We start from the raw sequence: 18,338 nt of genomic DNA, 5'->3' as shown, positions 1-18,338 counted from the left end.
CTGAGGATCCCCCGGGAGCTGAAGGCAGCATTATTGGCCCTGAGGTGGCTGAGAGCACGACTCCACACGGGTATTAGGGGACGGACACTCCAGTACCAGACGGACAGCCAGGCGGCGCACTTCTGCCTGCTAGGCCAGAGAGGCGCGAACGAGTGCCTGTTCCTAGTACGGGACCTCTTAATGGAGAGCGCCGAGGCCGGCTGTGAGGTAACACTGACTTGGATTCCACGCACCGGAGCCATGCAACAAGAGGCCGATCGGATCAGCAAGGAAAGCGACAGTGGGCAGTGGACACTGGACGACGACGTGTACGAGTGAGTGGTTAGTCGCCCATGCCTGCAGGGCCGACGACCGACGGTAGACTGCTTCACGGATACCACGAATGCCAAGGTGCCGGGGAACTTCTATTCGCGTACATGGAACCCAGGGTGCAGGGGTGTCGATGCCTTCGCGCAATCTTGGGTCCTGGGGGAAAACAACCCTAGGCCATTGTTGTATATCAACGCCCCGTTCTCTCAGGCAGGCAAGGTGCTGAACAAAGTGCGGAACGAGCGACCAGACTGCATTGTCATTCTCCCGGTGTGGCCACGGTGGTGGGTGGCCCTACTCAAGATCTTGCCGGTCGTGGAGGAGTGGGACCTGCCGCTCGTACCCCACCTATTCCGGCCGGGAGCCTTGGCACGGGCGCCGGGTGCCAGGAGTCCCCGTTACAAAGTGCGGGCGTACTTCATTCTATGGCGACCATGAAACAGCGGGGAGATCGACGGTCACGCGGAGGCAACAATAAGGGAGGGAGAGGGGCAGGAGTGGCCAAGGTGGAACAACACAGGACATCGGCATGACCCCAACCGGAGAGGAGCAACGCGGGGCAAACATAGATGACTTATAACGTGTGCCCGGGTGCACCACCCGGGGGTGGTCTGGGGGACGCGGAGACGAGAGTGAGAGAGTAGAGCTACGAAAGGGGGAGAGTTTACGGTGGGAGCAAGAATAAGGCGAGGCAGAGAGGGGGGCGCGCGGAGCGCGGGTGGCTGGGGGTGTTTTAGGTTGGCAGGGGGATGGAGGGTGGGACGCCGTGTGTGGTGCGTGGGGCTCGCTTAGGCGGAGAGCGTTACAAAGGTTGTAAGTGAGCCCTTCGTATCATACGGATGCTCGCCCCAACTAATCCGGCCCTTACGGTGGCGGGCTCTTTGACTTCAGAAATGCCAAATACAGAAGTACGGAGGGCCCTATGCCAACCACGGATATCACACCAGGACGAGACAGTCCGAGTTTTGGCCATTCCAGCACAGAATGCAGAGTCAGACAACAGGTACCAACTAAGCTTTATTAAGACGGATTACAGAAAATAGACGACGAGAAAGACTAGAAAAAGTCGAGGTCGCCCTCCCTCCCCACCCTCGTGAGACAGGACCAAACATGCACAGACTTATCACTCATCATCACTCTCCGAAACCACCAGCCCCGTCCCCGTCCCGCCGGCCGGGAGGCGGGCGAGGTGCCTAGTAGGATCCAGATAGCGGTGCAGAGTACCCAGAGAGCGGATGTGTGCGGAGCGCATGAGATCCTCATCAGAGACCCCCTGAGACTGGGCATGCTGCAAAGCACCCCGACGAAAACTGTGCACCGTCTCTCCACCGTATAGCCCAGCAGCGGTAAGATGAGCGACGAGGCGATATTCCAGGGCCTCGGTCGTCATCGGCGCCTCCCGATAGGCGCGGCCACTGCGCTCCGCCGGACGGAAGAGGTATTGGGTAATAGGGGTACCGGCCCTCGTACACGTGCTCATGTACACTGCAAGAACCCGCAGCGCGCAGACGAGAGGATCACGATCCGGACGCAACATCGTCGCAGGAGCACGCTGACCCTTGTACGTCTTGGTATTTAATTCTTCGATACGTAGTACAGTGTCGGGAGAGACACTCCCGTCAGGCGCGGGTAGGGGTAACGGCCAGCCCTGGTACGCGGTACGGCCATGCACCGGATCCCTGAAATCACTTAACACCAGCTTGCCGACATCATGACCGCGCTGATACGTATGCCACATTAAAGCAAATAGAGACAAGTCCCGAAGCACCAAACTGCGAGCAAACAAATGCTCTTCGTCGCCGGACGCAGTCCACAGATGGCAGGCCAGGCGACGAAACTTCTCCGCGGTCAAAGGGATGGCGCCTCGCTCCACATAACCGGCGTCACTAAGGTCCCGCCCGTAACCCTTGACATAGCCCCGCACCAATGAGCTGTCGCAAGGATTCCCGCGGCTTTGAGAGGCGTCATAGTCCCCTTCCCGGCCCAGCTGCTTAAAGGCAGTCGCAAGGCTCGAGATAACCCCTTTCACAGCACTGGCGCTGGGACGCCGGTCAGCCCGCAGACGCCCAGGGTGCCGGGGGAACCACCATTCCACCAGATACGAAACAATGGACATAGGATCGCAGGTGAGCAAGGTGAGCCCGAGAGACTGGCGCTGCAACCAGCCATGGAATTCTCGCGCAGCACTTTGAACCCGCCGTCAGCTCTCCGAGACCCACTGACGTTGGTGCACCTGGTAGATGGAGAGCAAGGCGGCCGTGAGCGGCGGCCGCACTGACACGTCCCCGGTAAACTCAGAGTAATACAGAGCCGCGACAGGGTCTAAAGGCGGCGGCGCCGACCTCGGGAGACGGATAGGGCCCGCAGCAAGCGGAGGCATGGCAGGGAGAGGATTACCAGGAAAGACCTGCGGTGATAATAGAGCCGAGGCGTAGGACGCACTAAGCTGACGGACGTCCATCGAAAACAGACAAAACGTACCAGCGGCAGGTGTAACGGCGGGACGATGAGATCGTCACGCACAGGCGTAACGGTAACGAATCGATGAGTAGACGAAGTAAGTGGGTCTTGGCCCCACGGTAAGCCGCCAGGTACGAGAGGAAACATAATGCTAACGGGTACTGGCGATAACACGATTACTCGATTCAGGAACACGGAAAATTATTACAATAAAACGGGGCGCGATCGCGCTTCCAATAAATTTGGATATCACCGATAAGGGCCTAAATTCGTTCGTGCGTGGTGCGTGGGGCTCGCTTAGGCGGAGAGCGTTACAAAGGTTGTAAGTGAGCCCTTCGTATCATACGGATGCTCGCCCCAACTAATCCGGCCCTTACGGTGGCGGGCTCTTTGACTTCAGAAATGGCGAGGGCGACGGAGGCCGCGCTGAACGAAGCCTTTTTTCCCGCCGCCGCGCTCACGTCGGCGGTCGAATTCTGTCGGCGTTTTTGCGCTCTTCCTGAAGAGCATTGAGCACTAAATAATGTGCACATAGTAGATACTGAAATTTACTTGGTTGCAGGTATGACTATCCCGATGTTATGAGCATTCAGTTGGATGACGGCGGCGGCTCGTCTACGTTCCTCTTTAACACGAGTACTGCTGATGTCGTTGGAGATGGCTACGACGCTTTGGGTAATCAGTATATTGTTCTAAGGTTCGTGGCATATTTAACACCCTCGTACATGAATTGCTTCTACATCTTGTTCGAGACGTACTGTACATATTCATCTACCTCATGCATGTGCGTAAATCAAACATGCACTGCAGCTGCGGCTCATGTAAAGCAACAGCACCACTACCAGTATCGCAGCAGCCATGCGTCCAGCAGGGCCTCTACATATTGAGTGAAATCGTGCATGCATGTGGCTGGGAGGCCCGGTGATATGTACTTGTTGCAGTATAGTCGTTTTTAGAACAAAAATTATCGATACTGCCCAACCCGTCTATGCCACAATATGTAGCCAGCTGGGTGAGGTAGCCTGGGCATGGTGAGAAAGATGGCTGAATGTGGGTGGCTGAACAGACAGAATCCGTAGCAGTACATGCAGTGCAGTGCGGTGCGGAACAGCTGCAATGCAGCATCCCTCACGTACATCTCTGCTGCCGGTTTCTGCAGGACTTATGGCTCAGCTGCAGTTCCCGCAGACGTTGGAGAGATTAACGCTATTAGCTGTTGCCGCATCGATGGCCTTGTTGGCGGACTAGATGATTACGCGTTGGATGACTTTCGCTTTGCCGTGAACTATGTCCCCGGCGTGAGTTCGTCAATCGTCATCCAAGCGCCGGCCATCATGCTCATTGACAAAGCAACGAGTTCAGGGGTAAGGACGACAGCAAGGGCGGGGAAATACGTATGGAATCTGGCATGTACAAAGGGGGTGGGTAAACTATGTTTGTAAGGAAGCGGAGTGCCAGGGTAGGGCATGGTATACCCGGAGCAAATGTTAATGGCATGGCGCCAGACATGGCAGGGCCCTTTCCTGCAACCGAAGCCACATAAGCTCACGAGGCACCCCTATTAAAGGCCCTCTCAAAGTCAATCTGTACTATTGGCTCTGGAAGATGCATGACATTGGCCAATGGACTGAAGGAGTACACTGATGAAGACAGAGCGCTAGGTTTGATGTCGCACTTACATGCACACCTGACCTGCCTCCATTTGTATGCTTCGCTGACAGGGCTACAACTACACCTTCGTGCCGGCCATCAGCTCCCACGGGGCGTCCATCAGCTGCTCCATCAACACGAACCTCGCCGATACAGTTCCTGTGAGGAGTCGCACAGCGACTGTTGTGTATCCTGTTATGTATTACTGTAATATCCTGGGTATCCCGAAGTTGACATCCGCCGTCCGGTTCTTTTCCTGCGAGAAGACGTGATACTTTAAATCGGTATCGAGTCTCCTTATCTTAGTCTTGACCCAGGTTCGATTCTCCTTACGGCCTGCTGCCGCTGGTTTCCTGTGAATGCTGACATCTTTTGGGTATTCTGAGACAGACGAACGGTCGATGACGCCCTCAACTCTGGGGGGGGGAATATTGTAGTATCCTGGGGTATCAGGGGATTGACTTCCGCCGATCGGTTCTTTTCCTGCGATAAGACGTGATACAACAATCACCCGCCGTACTGTCGCCATCAAGCCGTACATACGTGTTCGATAACCAGCTGCAGCAGGCCGCACTATTGGCCTGCGTGGGTACAACTTTTGTCGACTATAGCTATAGATAGGGTCATCGTATGATAGATAGGACCCGGAAATGGATCGTCTATCAATGCATTATATAGAATGGTCTATAAACCATCCCGAAAATATATGGTCTACAGACGACCAAAATGTTACAGACATGCTCCGTGTGTTGTAATACCTAAGTGCACGCATGCCATGTATATGATACTGCGCACACTTAATCCTCGCGATGGCGATCATCACTTTGATAGACAAAAAAAGTGGACGTCTTTCCCAGCAAATGGAGAGGAGGGGCATTATTTTTACGTAGCTTACCTATGCCACACATAGCTTACCTATGCCATTGAGTTCCCAAACCTCTTGAATTTCCTTTGTTGCGCTGCTGCCATTGCAATATCTCACCATATGCATTAACGCGCATGCACAGGGGGAGCTAACTGCTTCGACAGTATCAGGGGGATGCAGGTGCGCAGGTGGGGGTGCTCATATGTCAAATGAAGTGAATCGATAGTGATTATATAGCTGCTGTGAAGGCACGATTCATATAAGTGGACGATCAACGAAGGAGCTTCGTCCGGCATGATCTCCACCTGCTGCTGATCTATAGCTACGAAGTAAGGAATGTCCGCCTTTGCTACGGTCTGGCAATACTCTACACGGACTACCATGTGTAGTCCTGGACGCACACCTGGTACGCACCTGCCGTGCCTGCTGCTTGCAGCTGCCGGATACCTACCTACCTAGATAGCTACCTACTAGGTACCGTACTGATACGAAAGGTTCGCGCCACACCTTTCGCGGGTACCCCAAAAATATAGCTGGAATTTTTCGTTTTGTTACACCAATTCGCGAGGGCTGTCAGTTTTTATGGCACACATTTGTTTACATGAACACACATTTCGCGGGGCTCCAGGGAAGCCACAACAAGGAACGACAGCATCAAAGCTCCCAAACTGCTGGACATATCGTTTACTATATGTTTACGCAGAATGTCCAGCAAACAACAGTTACAATAAAAGGAAGCTATAACTATATGAAAAATTCAGTTCTGGCGTGTAAGAACTCAGTTCTGGCTGTTCTACACCATGTACACGGCGTACAACACATTCGTAGCCACACATTTTCGCGACAAGTAAATAATTTTCTCCATAGAGCTTTTTCCACTGTGACATACTTCGTGGCCCAAAACGAAAGGTGTGGCGCGAACCTTTCGTATCAGTACGGTAGCCTGCAAGACATGAAAAAGCGTTGTATGTTGTTACAGGGTGGTTAACTTCGCCAGCGGCCCCCTTTCCCGGGGCAGTCCCTGCTCTCCCCTGCTAGAGGGGCACCCTAATCCGTCACCCCATCCGACTTCAGAATGTATTCGTTGGGTTCGGCAACTCACCACCAGCATCCAACCAAATCTAGCGGGTCAACGGCGCATCAACTTAATTCCTGGTCAGCTCGCAAGTTGATATTATCACGTCCTGCACCGTCCATATGATGGGGGGCCACCTCCCATTTCATCACTCCTCAAACACCCGAGGAGCTGGCAGGCGGATTTGAACCCGGGTCGACTGGATCGATTGGGAGCAGAAGTCAGACCTTAACTTCTGCCAGCCGCCTGCCCGCGTTGTATGTTTGTATGTACCGGCCGTACTGGCCAGCAACATTGTGTCACAGCGGAAGGAACGAATATCCAAATCGTTCACACACACAGCGCGCTACTGCATCGTTTGTACGGGTTAGCATAGCATAGGTAGCAAGGCAGGTAGCTAATTGGGAGACCAGCCACTCGCTCGCATTACTGCTTGCTTGCATCTATCGCTTCCCAAAACTCGAATCCAATTCGTGTACTACGCTTTCATCCTTAGCACAGCACTTCTCTGCACCCTTTCTAAAAACTGATACCTACTTCTTGGTCACGCCTGCGTTATGGTGATGTTTGCATGCTCTATTTACGGTGGACACGGCAGTCTTGGATGGCGCAACTTTGACTACAATTATGGCGACATGACTGCTGTTGGACTTCGGATAACTGAGCCGTCCACGGGACACTACAGTGATATCACCTTCCTTCTGGTGCGTTGTGTACGCACATCTGTGTACATGTATGTATGTATAGCTTTGTGCACGTGCGTATGTATGTATGTGCTGCTGGTTTGCCTGTGCATGTGCTAGCGCTATCCCGGCGGTGTAGTAGGTAGCCTGTAGTATCCTGGGTATCACGGGATCTGTCATCCGCCGATCGGTTCTTTTCTGCAAAAAGACGTGATACAACATAGCCGCGAAAAAAGCCTCTCTGGATGTTGGGAACGCGCTCTAGCGCGTACATGTACTGATGGTGTGTGGTGTACTGTACGACAGCTGCGACACTGTAACACCAGGCAAAGAGTACTCAGGGAGATGCCATGGGAGCTGATCCCTTCTTACAGACACTGTCCCTTCTGAAGGGGACCGTCTGGGGCTTCACGCTTGTGTAATGCGTTTTGCGTATGCAGCAATCATTTAGATGTTAGTAATAAATATGTATACGCGCACTCGTCCATTCCTGTTTCATTGGTCTGAATAAAACGCAGCCCCAGGCAGCTTACCATTCATCGTATCAGTAGAAACGTAGAGACATGAGTACGGCAACGAATTAAGCTAGCACTGCCTTACTACTTCCACTCCTTCCTGCCTGTACTCACGAGATTATCACATGCCGCTTGCGTATGTGCAGATGGCGGCGGACTTGAGCGGCCAGCCTGTGATCTCCTCAATCACTGTTTCGACGACTGGTCAGGTGCTGCCGCAATACGGCGGAAACATCGTCATCTTCGTGGGGGTACCTATCACGGTGCGTTGCATGCATGTATACTTAGACATGTTGCCCGTTTGAATAATTGTTTTTGTCCTGCGTTTGCGGATGGATGTTCTTAAACACGCTTAAACGTTTAATGTTCACATGGCATGCAGCGACATGTCCAGAAAACATTGCTGTTGCGTTATTGCATGGCTGGTGTATGCGCTTGGCTGTGGTGCGTGTTGCATATCAGCATACACCGACGGTTTAAGCGAGAGAGGGGGTTGTATGTGAGAGAGTTAGAAAGAATATATGTGTGTGTGCTTGTTACACATCGATCCGATGTCCCGACACTGGTGTATGTGTGTGTATGTGTGTATGTGTCTATGTGTGTGTGCATTGACTCTGAGCTGCGATACAGGAAAGGCTGAAGTGGGTTCATCGGAATAACCGATCTGAGCTCCGTAGTCCAGCGACGTATAAGCCATTTCCAGTAAAACCTGTAGACATAGCCGCTTGAAGTTTCTACGAAGATGTTGAAACAGAAGCCTACATGATATCAGGACAGAGCCTGTACAAATGTGCGGCAGAGCCTGTACAAATGTGCGGCAGAGCCTGTACAAATGTGCGGCAGGGCCTGTACAAATGTGCGGCAGAGCCTGTACAAATGTGCGGCAGGGCCTGTACAAATGTGCGGCAGAGCCTGTACAAATGTGCGGCAGGGCCTGTACAAATGTGCGGCAGAGCCTGTACAAATGTGCGGCAGAGCCTGTACAAATGTGCGGCAGAGCCTGTACAAATGTGCGGCAGGGCCTGTACAAATGTGCGGCAGGGCCTGTACAAATGTGCGGCAGAGCCTGTACAAATGTGCGGCAGAGCCTGTACAAATGTGCGGCAGAGCCTGTACAAATGTGCGGCAGAGCAGAGCCTGTACAAATGTGCGGCAGAGCAGAGCCTGTACAAATGTGCGGCAGGGCCTGTACAAATGTGCGGCAGGGCCTGTACAAATGTGCGGCAGAGCCTGTACAAATGTGCAGCAGAGCCTGTACAAATGTGCGGCAGGGCCTGTACAAATGTGCGGCAGAGCAGAGCCTGTACAAATGCAGTGGGGACGCGACTGCCGGGTGGTGGGCGACTAGAAGTAACTATACTTACCGAGGATACCAAAACGTCCCACTAGATAGACCCTAAGGATTACTTCTTATCCTAAGGAAACGAACAAATCAAAGGGTCATCCTACCACAGCATGTGTGCAATGCGGCGGCAAGCAGGGTGCCCAGCACATATAATCCTTCTGGTGAGGAAGCAGAAAGTTGATTTACCTGTCAGTCCACAAAGGGAACACCGATGTGGGCCGAGCAGCATCAGCATCAGGACTTAGAGGGTATTGTTGGGAGATTTGCACGTGTGAGGGCAGTTGCAAAAGCATGGATACATGTGCGGCACGCCGGTCCTGATTTAAGCAAAACAGAGCAAAATAGAGAAAGAAGGAAGGAAAGGAATAGTTGGCGATGAAGTATGGTGAAGGTAAGGAAACGATGATCAGAGGGGTATTGCATAGCGACGAGCCTTGAGCTGCAATGATAGGAACTTGATTCAAGGAAATCGATTCAAGAAACACCATGTAGAAATTCGATGATAGAAATTTGATAGGGGTCTCAGGCAGTGGGCGCGAGCCAGCAACGAAAGCAGCAAATTGAGCGGGTTCCACTGGTATGCATCCTTCGCTGCCTGCTTCGTTGCCAGTGCAAATGGCCGAGTACGGCATCGGATGCAAATGATTCATAGAATCACTGCGTGCTTATACACAGAGGAGTTCCAACAATTGCATGAATGATATTATACTAGTGGCCGGGCAAGGGCAACTCTCAACCAACATTGCTGGCCCCCTACACACGTGCACACGCACACCAGGGCTCATTATGACTCTAAAAAAATTTTCCTTTTTTTTCCTTTTTCCCTATGGTACCTCACGTTTCGGTACTCCTTACACGCATTGCATAACACGTGTGTATATGCAGGTGGTGTTTACTGTGACGAGCCCCACTGGTAATGTAATCACAGCCTCCAGCAGCAACTTGCCATCTGGAGCCACCCTCACAACCACACCCAGCGGTGGTGCCGCATCCATAACAGTGACCTTCAGCTGGACCCCTAGTGCCACCTCCCCTGCCTCGGGTGTCGTAGTTATCAGCTTCCTGGATACGAACTACTTGACTACAATCTCCACCTTCAGCTTCCTGCAAGCCCTGCCGCCCGCACCACCTTCTCCTCCCCCTCGTCCACCCCGCCCTCCCCGCCCCAGCCCCCCGTCTCCTCCTTCACCCAGTCCTCCCTCGCCCAGTCCCCCGTCTCCTCTACCACCTAGCCCTTTACCCCCCAGTCCCCCGTCTCCTCTACCACCCAGCCCACGCCCTCCTCTCCCATCACCACCACCACCACCACCACCACCGCCACCTCGCATTTCCTCACCACCGATGCTACCACCACCCTCTCCTATCAGACAGCCACCCCCACCCCTAGCTCTTTCCCCGGGCCTTCCACCTCCACCTCCACCACTACCGTCGCCTACAACCACCACTTCCCCGCCGCCTCCTCCTTCTCCTCCTTCTCCTCCTCCTTCTCCTCCTCCTTCTCCTTCTCCTTCTCCTCCTCCTTCTCCTCCTCCTTCTCCTCCTCCTTCTCCTCCTCCTTCTCCTCCTCCTTCTTCTCCTCCTCCTTCTCCTCCTCCTTCTCCTCCTCTTTCTCCTCCACCTTCTCCTCCTCCTCTTCCTCCTCCTTCTCCTTCACCTCGTCCTCAACCATCCCCCACACCATCACACTCCGATACAAGGCGTCGGCGTTCACCTCCTTTTAGCCCCGCATCAAGTCCCTCATCAAGTCCCGCACAAAGTCCCGCACAAAGTCCCGCACAAAGTCCCGCACAAAGTCCCGCATTAAGTCCCGCACCAAGTCCCGCACCAAGTCCCGCATCAAGTCCCGCACCAAGTCCCGCATCAAGTCCCGCACCAAGTCCCGCACCAAGGCCCACATCAAGTCCCGCACAAAGTCCCGCACAAAGTCCCGCATTAAGTCCTGCACCAAGTCCCGCACCAAGTCCCGCATCAAGTCCCGCACCAAGGCCCACATCAAGTCCCGCACCAAGTCCCGCATCAAGACTCGCACCAAACAACACAATGCTTGTGAGCTCCTTCCCCTTCGGCAGCGGCTGCATTCTGGGACGCGACGCCAGGCAGTCCCCTGTGCGCTTGTCTGCACCCGTGGGGCCTATGAATGTCACGTCCAGCACCGCCACCTACTGCCTCCTCATCAGCAGCAACGCCTCACTAGTTAGCCCTATGGCTGAGTGCGCGGGCATGGACACCGTACGCAGAGTCGACATGGTTGTGGGTAAGTGATAACGAATTAATTAGTTAGCCGGATGTCCTTATGCGATGTCTGTGTGTCGCGAAGTATCCCTGAGTCGTCAGTACACATATATATGAGGCTCATTTTTCAGTGCCCATAAAAGTATAATAAGAGGGGTATTACCAAAAGCAAGTCATGCGTTCGCAGGTGCCTACATGTATAATTGTTGGATGTCCACGTGTATATACATATGTTGTATACTAGGGTTTGGCACCACTGGTAACGCGCGACCATTGCCCCTGGGAGATCCCGGGATCGAGATCTGTCATTGCGCCCCTAGTTGATGGACGGTGGTGACCTGGGTTAAAGTTAACCTGCGAATCGATCAGGAATGGAGTTGGGCCGCTGTCGACCCGGCAGATTCCGTTGGATCTTGGTGGTGGGTGCGGAACCTGAGTGATCCACTGAGAAGTTGACTAGGGTGACAGGATGAGGGTGCCGCGAAATACCGGGGAAGGCAGGGTTTCGCAGGGTAGCTGCCACCGGTGAAGACATAACCCCCTGTTTCACACATCATATGTGTTACGACTTCAGAAAAGTACCGATCAGCGGATGCAGGTCCCCCAGAATACAACAATTTGTGCATTGGCTTGCTTGCCGTGCAATCAAGCTTTAGCAAAAAAGCACACAACTCCACAATAATGTACATGTATATACCAAGCAAAGGATGTGTTTTGAATATGCGACATCATAAGGGAATTCTTAATCATCGTTGTTCCCATCGTTACCTTCAACTCGTGCTTCACTTGCTTTGGAAAAGCACATGTCCACGCACAGACCATGTCTAAGACTTTGTACGGCCTTGTCCCCTTGATGCACATTGATTGTATTGCCTTATCGTAGATGCAACATGCGTGCAACAGAAGCCCAAGCCCATCACGGCAGTAACCGTCAACGGCCGTGAGCCACAGCATACCCTCCAGACAATCAATTTTGATGGTGCCGAGTACGGCGTACTAACGATCAAACGCATTGACGCGTTGTTCCAGAGGTTACCGGGCAATGGGCTGTCCGTGTGCCTGATTTTGAACAAGGCGGCTAGCAGCAGGTGCAATAGCCCCCAGGCTCTGTTCTTTGGTCCCACCATCGTATACCAGATCACAAGCATTGACTTCATGTGCTGCCCCACGTCAGAGGCGCCAGAGTCCTGATGATGTATCATTGTGCAGCGTCAGCTATTTACTTGAGACCCATGTGTTTAAGAACCATACATGTAATTTCCGTCCTGCTTGCCAAGAATTTTCTCGTTCCCGCTGCGAGCAAAGGAAAGGAAATTGTCAGCAGCAGCTGAGGGCTGGAGGCTGACTGACTGGGGAGGCAAACAGTTCGAACATGTGTAGCTTGAAAGGCGCGCAGCTGTGTCAACACGACCACCTAACCTTTTTGCGCCTAACGGGTCACCCTGCTACAGTGCAACCTGCCCAGGAAATCCGTATGACGACGTCCTACCCAGTGTGAACTACCTTTCTATGCACAGCGACACGATGAGTACACTGGTATGAAAGAGTACGGGAGTACGGGAATGTCTATGACTTGCAGCAGAGGTCGGCAAATCGGTTTCTACGGCTGCGGGAGGGCATAATTTCGGTCAATAAACCTAAAACAAATTTGGCTTAGTTTGCACACAGATTAGCGCGCTCCGACATCTCCGAGAACAGGTGCTGCTTTCGTGCAAGCTTGGCATCATAAGATTAATGTGGTGTATCGCTGGCTTGCGCACGCGCTCCATCAGCCCCTCCGCGGCATCAGCACCCTCATAGCGATCATCACCAACACTGAACACCTCCTCACACCCAAGGAGCTGTGACAGCACCTGCTGCTGCTCCACGTAAGACTTCAAGAATGCCTCCCGATCCTTCACAGCAGCTGGCTGCAACTTCCACATCTCATGCTTAAACATGGACAGCTGCAACTTGGCCTCCTCGAAATCGATTTGTGGATGGCAATCATGCATGTGCTTCTTCTCCTTCAGGCGCACCGTGAAATAGCCCCTCAGTGCTTCGGACGCGTCCTCACCCCAATCGTCCACATTATCCGGGTACTCGATCAGATTAAACAGGGCCAGTGCCGACAAGAAGGTGCTGTTAGGGAACCGTCGATCGAGATATTTGATGAGATTCTCGGTGAACTCCTTGAAGAGGTCGTGCATGATGCTCTCTGGTGACTCAGGGACATTCGACACGGGGTGACCATGAAAGGATTTGCACCCCGTCGTCGCCATAAGCTGCCAAAAGGACTTCAGGGCAGGAGTTGTGTGCTGCCCTGGCGGCACATCTATGAAGCTCTTCCGCAGAGAGTGCTGCACTGCCGCAATAGTCCCAGCAACATCAGAATCCTTAAATTGCTGGGCTTGCATTAGCTTGAACACACCATCTGTCTGCACCAGCACATCACAAATGAAGTGCAGGCCCACCAGCGTCCGGAAATCCGTAAGCTGTTTATGCAAGGTGCAGAACACCTTCTTCTCGGCCCTTGGGTCACACTCATCGTACTCCAGCTCATCCTCCTTAGACCCCGAATCCGTATGTGGCTCATAATCGCTGTCATCGCTGTTATCCGCGCCATACACCCCGTTTCCACGGTGAGCCACACCTTGGCACGGTGCAGCCCCATACGTGACAACGGGTGGAGGGGCAGCTGGGGGAATAGAAGGGGCAGGAGGCGGTGGCGGCGGCGGTGGCGGCATCATGACGCCAAACTGCTGCAACTGTTGCTGTACATGCAGCTGTTGCAGGAACTGCTGCTGTTGCCACTGTCCAATGAGCTGCGCCTGCGCTATAAGGGGTGTAGAGGATGGTGACACTCCGACCCCAAGTGCAATGCCAGCCTCCTGAAAGAGCTGAGAGAATCGTGCCTGTAGAGCTTTGTCAGAAGGCTGGGCAGAAAGGTCCCGTAACAGCGCCATTTGAATGGCAGGCTGAGGAATCGTGCTGATCGCTGCAGCATACGAGGCGTTATGTGGGTGTAGCAGTGGGGGAACCATGGGGTGTACTGGATGTGTTGGTTGCAGAACCGCAGGCCGCATAACAATGCCGGTGACCGGAGCAGCTTGCGGAGTAACGTTGCCAGTAGGGATGCGAATTTACGTTTTACGTTTTTACGTTTTAAGGAATTAAGGTTACGTAATTACGAATTAAGATTGGACCTGGCCGTAATTTACAGAATTAAGGGCTCGCCGTAATAAGGTCCCTCAGGAGGGGTAGAAACCTTAAAAGCTTAACAGACCCATGGGTCTTACAGGTTCCGCCGGTCTGCAAACCAGGGTGCCGCTGACCCGTCCACTCCTCCGAACACACCACAAACCCAGCCATGGGGGAAGCGTGAAAGAGTCCAACAATGCAGGTTGAAACCCGCGATTCCCTCCGCCCAACCAAGCAAAAGAGCAAGTCAAGTAGTCAACACGACAAGTAGTCCTGGTTTGCAACGGTATTAGGTGTCGTGGTCGAGTATGTATGCACGGCTTTCAATGCTTAACGAAATCCCCATGGGCCCAACCATGAGCCCATCATGCTGAGCCAACAAGCAAAAACAGCCGGTACTGAGGAAGGGAAGCTGCCAGGACTGAAATCGTTTACTGCTCCGGCAGCTCCAGGCCCGGCTGGGCCTCCATCCACCGAATGAACTCCTCCCAGTCCAGCTGCGTGATGGGCGCCTTCTCGCGCTGTTAAAAATATGTAAATAAGTAAAGAATGGTGTTGCGAATGTGAAAACGCTGAAATTGTGCTGAAAATCCAAAATCGTACACTAATACGGCAACCTTAAATTAAGGGTCCAGGGTCCAGGCCGTGGAAACCGTAAATTACAGTAATTTACTATATTACGCTTTTAAGCTTACGTAATTAAGGTTGCCAAATCCCAATTCAGCTGAAACTCACATCCCTAGTTGCCAGCGACTGTTGCAGCTGGCCTCATGTTGTTGTAGCGCGTTGGAGCGTTACAGACCTTAATCGCTGTGTGATTAAGACACGACTCGATTAGACTGATTTAAGAACAGTCTACGAATATCTTGGAGTTTAGGAGTGTTTCCTAACCAAGGAATGGCACGCACTTGAGATACCTACATACACATCGGTTCGAGCAACCGATGTAGATCGGAAGAGATCTCTAGACTCGTTGCCTCCTAAGCAACGAGTATTTTTACTCGGGGGGAAGCCTGGGTTAGATATCTAATGATACACCAGTGAGAGAGGTCCTAGAAGCCTACACTTCTAATGCTCGTTACTTAGGTTAGAAAAGAGCCCAGACCTTGATGGAGCGAATTCGTCCTGTAACCTGTCGGCTCTCGCCGATATTACGCGCTAACATTTTGGGGTTACAGCCTTCGCTCCAGCCTGTTACGTACTTACAATAGGACCCTGATTTACAAAATAGGGGGGTCCTTGTGAAGCAGCTGCCCGCGTTTCCAAAGCCCGTGTGGTGTTGGATTGTAAGGTGCCCAAGTACGTTTGCAAGGAAGAGAATGTGGCCAGGCTGGAGAGGAAAGTGCAGTGGCATATTGGAATGTGAGATTAGCGTAAGCGAGTTACAGGGCGTTACCGTAGCATCAGTCCTCAGTTCACTTCTTGGAACGAACATCAGCATAGGTCCAAGCCCTCTCGCTTGGAGGGATATGCAAACAAACATCCTGATAGGGGTAAACTCGCACGCTACCGAGCATTCAACCGAGCACATGCATGCTTAGTTGAATGGTGAGATGCGACCCCCCCTTCATTTCGTGCTCGGCAAGCCTGCCACCGCGTACCGGATATGTTGGCGATATTACAGAGACGCTGCACCTTGGTTTCTGTGCACAATGCGTACGATGCTCGACCCAACTGAAGACAATCCCGGTGGTTGTGCAGCAGCTCTTGAGGCTGTTGCTGGCTGAAATCCATCCTGAGCTGTTGCAACACGGCTAACGCGGGCACGTCCCTATGCACAGCAAATAGCTGTTCCAAGCCAACAGCGGCATCCATTTTACTTGCAAGGTTCTGAACGACTTTCGCGATTCTTATCTTTACCTAATTCTGCGTTTGTTATTATTTATTTCGTAAGAGTGTAACTTGAGTTTAGTCGGAACAATGTGCATTATGCGCTGCGCTACCGAAAGCAGGTGCCTTATGGCTTACACACAACTGCTTCTTCGCCAGCGCTTCATCTTCCGCGGCAGTTTCACGAGCCCAGAGTTGCAAGATACGACGTTGGCTTTCGGTGCTTTTAGTTACTGCAAAGCATCCACGCAATAGTCCAGCCTGCATGCCGCGTGCGGCTATGGCCAACATGCCCACCTGCGCAAAGCGCTGGCGCACCTGGTCCTTTTCCGCCAAGAAAATTTATATACACTTGTACAGGCGCATTTTGAGAATCGCACGCGCGCATCTGCGCGGTAAAATTCGCTCCTGACTTTTGGGGGGCGACATCGTACGACCGGACACATTTGTGCGAGAGGCTGCTTAAATAGGGTGGTTCTTGTGAAGCAGCTGCCCGCATTTCCAAAGCACGTATGGTGCTGGATTGTAAGGTGCCCAAGTACGTTTGCGAGGAAGAGAATGTGGCCAGGCTGGAGAGGAAAGTGCAGTGGCATATTGGAATGTGAGATTAGCATAAGCGAGTTACAGGGCGTTTGGCGCACGGGCAAATTTACGTGCATACCTTTCACCGTAGCATCAGTCCTCAGTTCACTTTTTGGAACGAACATCAGCATAGGTCCAAGCCCTCTCGCTTGGAGGGATATGCAAACAAACATCCTGATAGGGGTAAACTCGCACGCTACCGAGCATTCAACCGAGCACATGCATGCTTAGTTGAATGGTGAGATGCGACCCCCCTTCATTTCGTGCTCGGCAAGCCTGCCACCGCGTACCGGATATGTTAGCGATGTTACAAAGACGCTGCACCTTGGTTTCTGTGTGCAATGCGTACGATGCTCGACCCCGCCGACCAAAACTACACGTGCCCAACTGAAGACATTCCCGGTGGTTGTGCTGCAGCTCTTGCGGCTGTTGCTGGCTGAAATCCATCCTGAGCTGTTGCAACACGGCTAACGCGAGCACGTCCCTATGCACAGCAAATAGCTGTTCCAAGCCAACAGCGGCGTCCATGTCACCGACAAGGCTCTAAACGTCTTATCTGTCTTCTGTTTAATTAAGTTGATGTATGTTATACTTTGCGCAACTTTGTAATTTGACTGAAAGGAACTGGCTCCAGTTGGCGACTGGAGGAAGCATTAGTTCCTAACTTGCCCGATCTGCAGAGCCCGACATCAATCGCTGACTGAGAGACAAGGAAGAGAAGAATACTAAGCTTACAAATAATGGTGTAGGAATGCCTTAAATAGTCTGGCAAAGCCTTGCACGACACAGAGTCGTACCGATCAAAGACAAACCATAAGTACTCGGTAACGAACACAAATCCCTTACATTGACTTTACTCTGAACAAGGTGCTGTATACGTTGCACTACCAAAAACGCGACCGTTTGCTTGCACACAACTGCCTCTTCGCCAGACGCTTCCTCTTCCCGCGGCAGTTTCACGAGCCCAGTGTTGCAAGCTACGATGTAGGCTTTCGGTGCTTTCAGTTACTGCAAAGCAGCCACGCAATAGACTAGGCTGCATGCCGCGTGCGACTATGGCCATCGTGCCCACCTGCGCAACGCGCTGGCGCACCTCGTCCTTTTCCGCCAAGAAAATTTATATACACTTGTACAGGCGCATTTTGAGAATCGCACGCGCGCATCCGCGCGGTAAAATTCGCGCCTGGCTTTTGGGGCGTACGGAGTCTTTATTCGGCACAGTACGACCGGACACATTTGTGCGAGGGGCTGCTTAAAGATCCTGATTTACAAAAGGAGTTAGAAGTAATTCAGTGGCAGCTCTAGAAACCGACTTCCCGTTCGACCTTTACGGTCGCATGGAGATCAACCCCTCGCAACTTGTACAGCTTCGCGACCAGCTCACTTTGGCGATCTCTTCCTTGTCACTGAACAGTGAGTTAAGTACTTTTTGGGCGAGGCCCCGGGCGTGAAGCGCCTTTCGGGGGGCCGAGCCCCCTAGGTTCACTGCTGTCAGTCAGTCCGTCAGTCAGTCAGTCATGGTGTAACATTTCATCTTATTTCGCCCCCATGAAAATTGCGTCTGAAAGCTATTTTAAATCTCTATCGAGGGACCAATGGAATTAAATCAGAT

The 18,338-nt window shown here is 52.5% G+C and overlaps 5 protein-coding genes across 5 annotated transcripts; 1 reads left to right on the top strand and 4 right to left on the bottom strand.

Moving 5' to 3' along the window:
* Window positions 1-1,097: 1,097 nt before the first annotated feature.
* VOLCADRAFT_107914 (uncharacterized protein) lies at window positions 1,098-2,916 on the bottom strand (the record flags this gene model as incomplete). The annotated part of the gene is made up of 4 exons (XM_002957949.1): window positions 1,098-1,582; window positions 2,234-2,464; window positions 2,543-2,716; window positions 2,791-2,916. 4 exons carry the CDS (start codon window positions 2,914-2,916, stop codon window positions 1,433-1,435), a joined length of 681 nt encoding a protein of 226 aa, XP_002957995.1. The 3' UTR covers window positions 1,098-1,432.
* Window positions 2,917-3,350: 434 nt separating this feature from the next.
* Window positions 3,351-5,817, top strand: VOLCADRAFT_99180 (uncharacterized protein; the record flags this gene model as incomplete). Its single annotated transcript, XM_002957969.1, has 5 exons — window positions 3,351-3,553; window positions 3,929-4,133; window positions 4,491-4,580; window positions 5,427-5,464; window positions 5,721-5,817. The coding sequence occupies 5 exons, from the start codon at window positions 3,351-3,353 to the stop codon at window positions 5,815-5,817; spliced, it is 633 nt and encodes a 210-aa protein (XP_002958015.1).
* A 2,508-nt stretch (window positions 5,818-8,325) lies between these two features.
* VOLCADRAFT_68813 (uncharacterized protein) lies at window positions 8,326-8,889 on the bottom strand (the record flags this gene model as incomplete). The annotated part of the gene is made up of 1 exon (XM_002957948.1): window positions 8,326-8,889. A coding segment is annotated over one exon (564 nt), but the record flags the coding sequence as incomplete, so codon positions are not given.
* A 1,197-nt stretch (window positions 8,890-10,086) lies between these two features.
* Window positions 10,087-11,148, bottom strand: VOLCADRAFT_107913 (uncharacterized protein; the record flags this gene model as incomplete). Its single annotated transcript, XM_002957947.1, has 3 exons — window positions 10,087-10,616; window positions 10,716-10,981; window positions 11,094-11,148. 3 exons carry the CDS (start codon window positions 11,146-11,148, stop codon window positions 10,335-10,337), a joined length of 603 nt encoding a protein of 200 aa, XP_002957993.1. The 3' UTR covers window positions 10,087-10,334.
* Window positions 11,149-12,372: 1,224 nt separating this feature from the next.
* Window positions 12,373-16,129, bottom strand: VOLCADRAFT_107912 (uncharacterized protein; the record flags this gene model as incomplete). The annotated part of the gene is made up of 3 exons (XM_002957946.1): window positions 12,373-12,483; window positions 12,895-14,111; window positions 15,916-16,129. The coding sequence occupies 3 exons, from the start codon at window positions 16,127-16,129 to the stop codon at window positions 12,373-12,375; spliced, it is 1,542 nt and encodes a 513-aa protein (XP_002957992.1).
* Window positions 16,130-18,338: the final 2,209 nt, after the last annotated feature.

Source organism: Volvox carteri (assembly GCF_000143455.1).
Source record: "Volvox carteri f. nagariensis unplaced genomic scaffold VOLCAscaffold_83, whole genome shotgun sequence".
NCBI lineage: Eukaryota > Viridiplantae > Chlorophyta > Chlorophyceae > Chlamydomonadales > Volvocaceae > Volvox > Volvox carteri.
The sequence above is the reverse complement of the archived record's forward strand: the minus strand, read 5'-3'. Positions and strand labels throughout refer to the sequence as shown.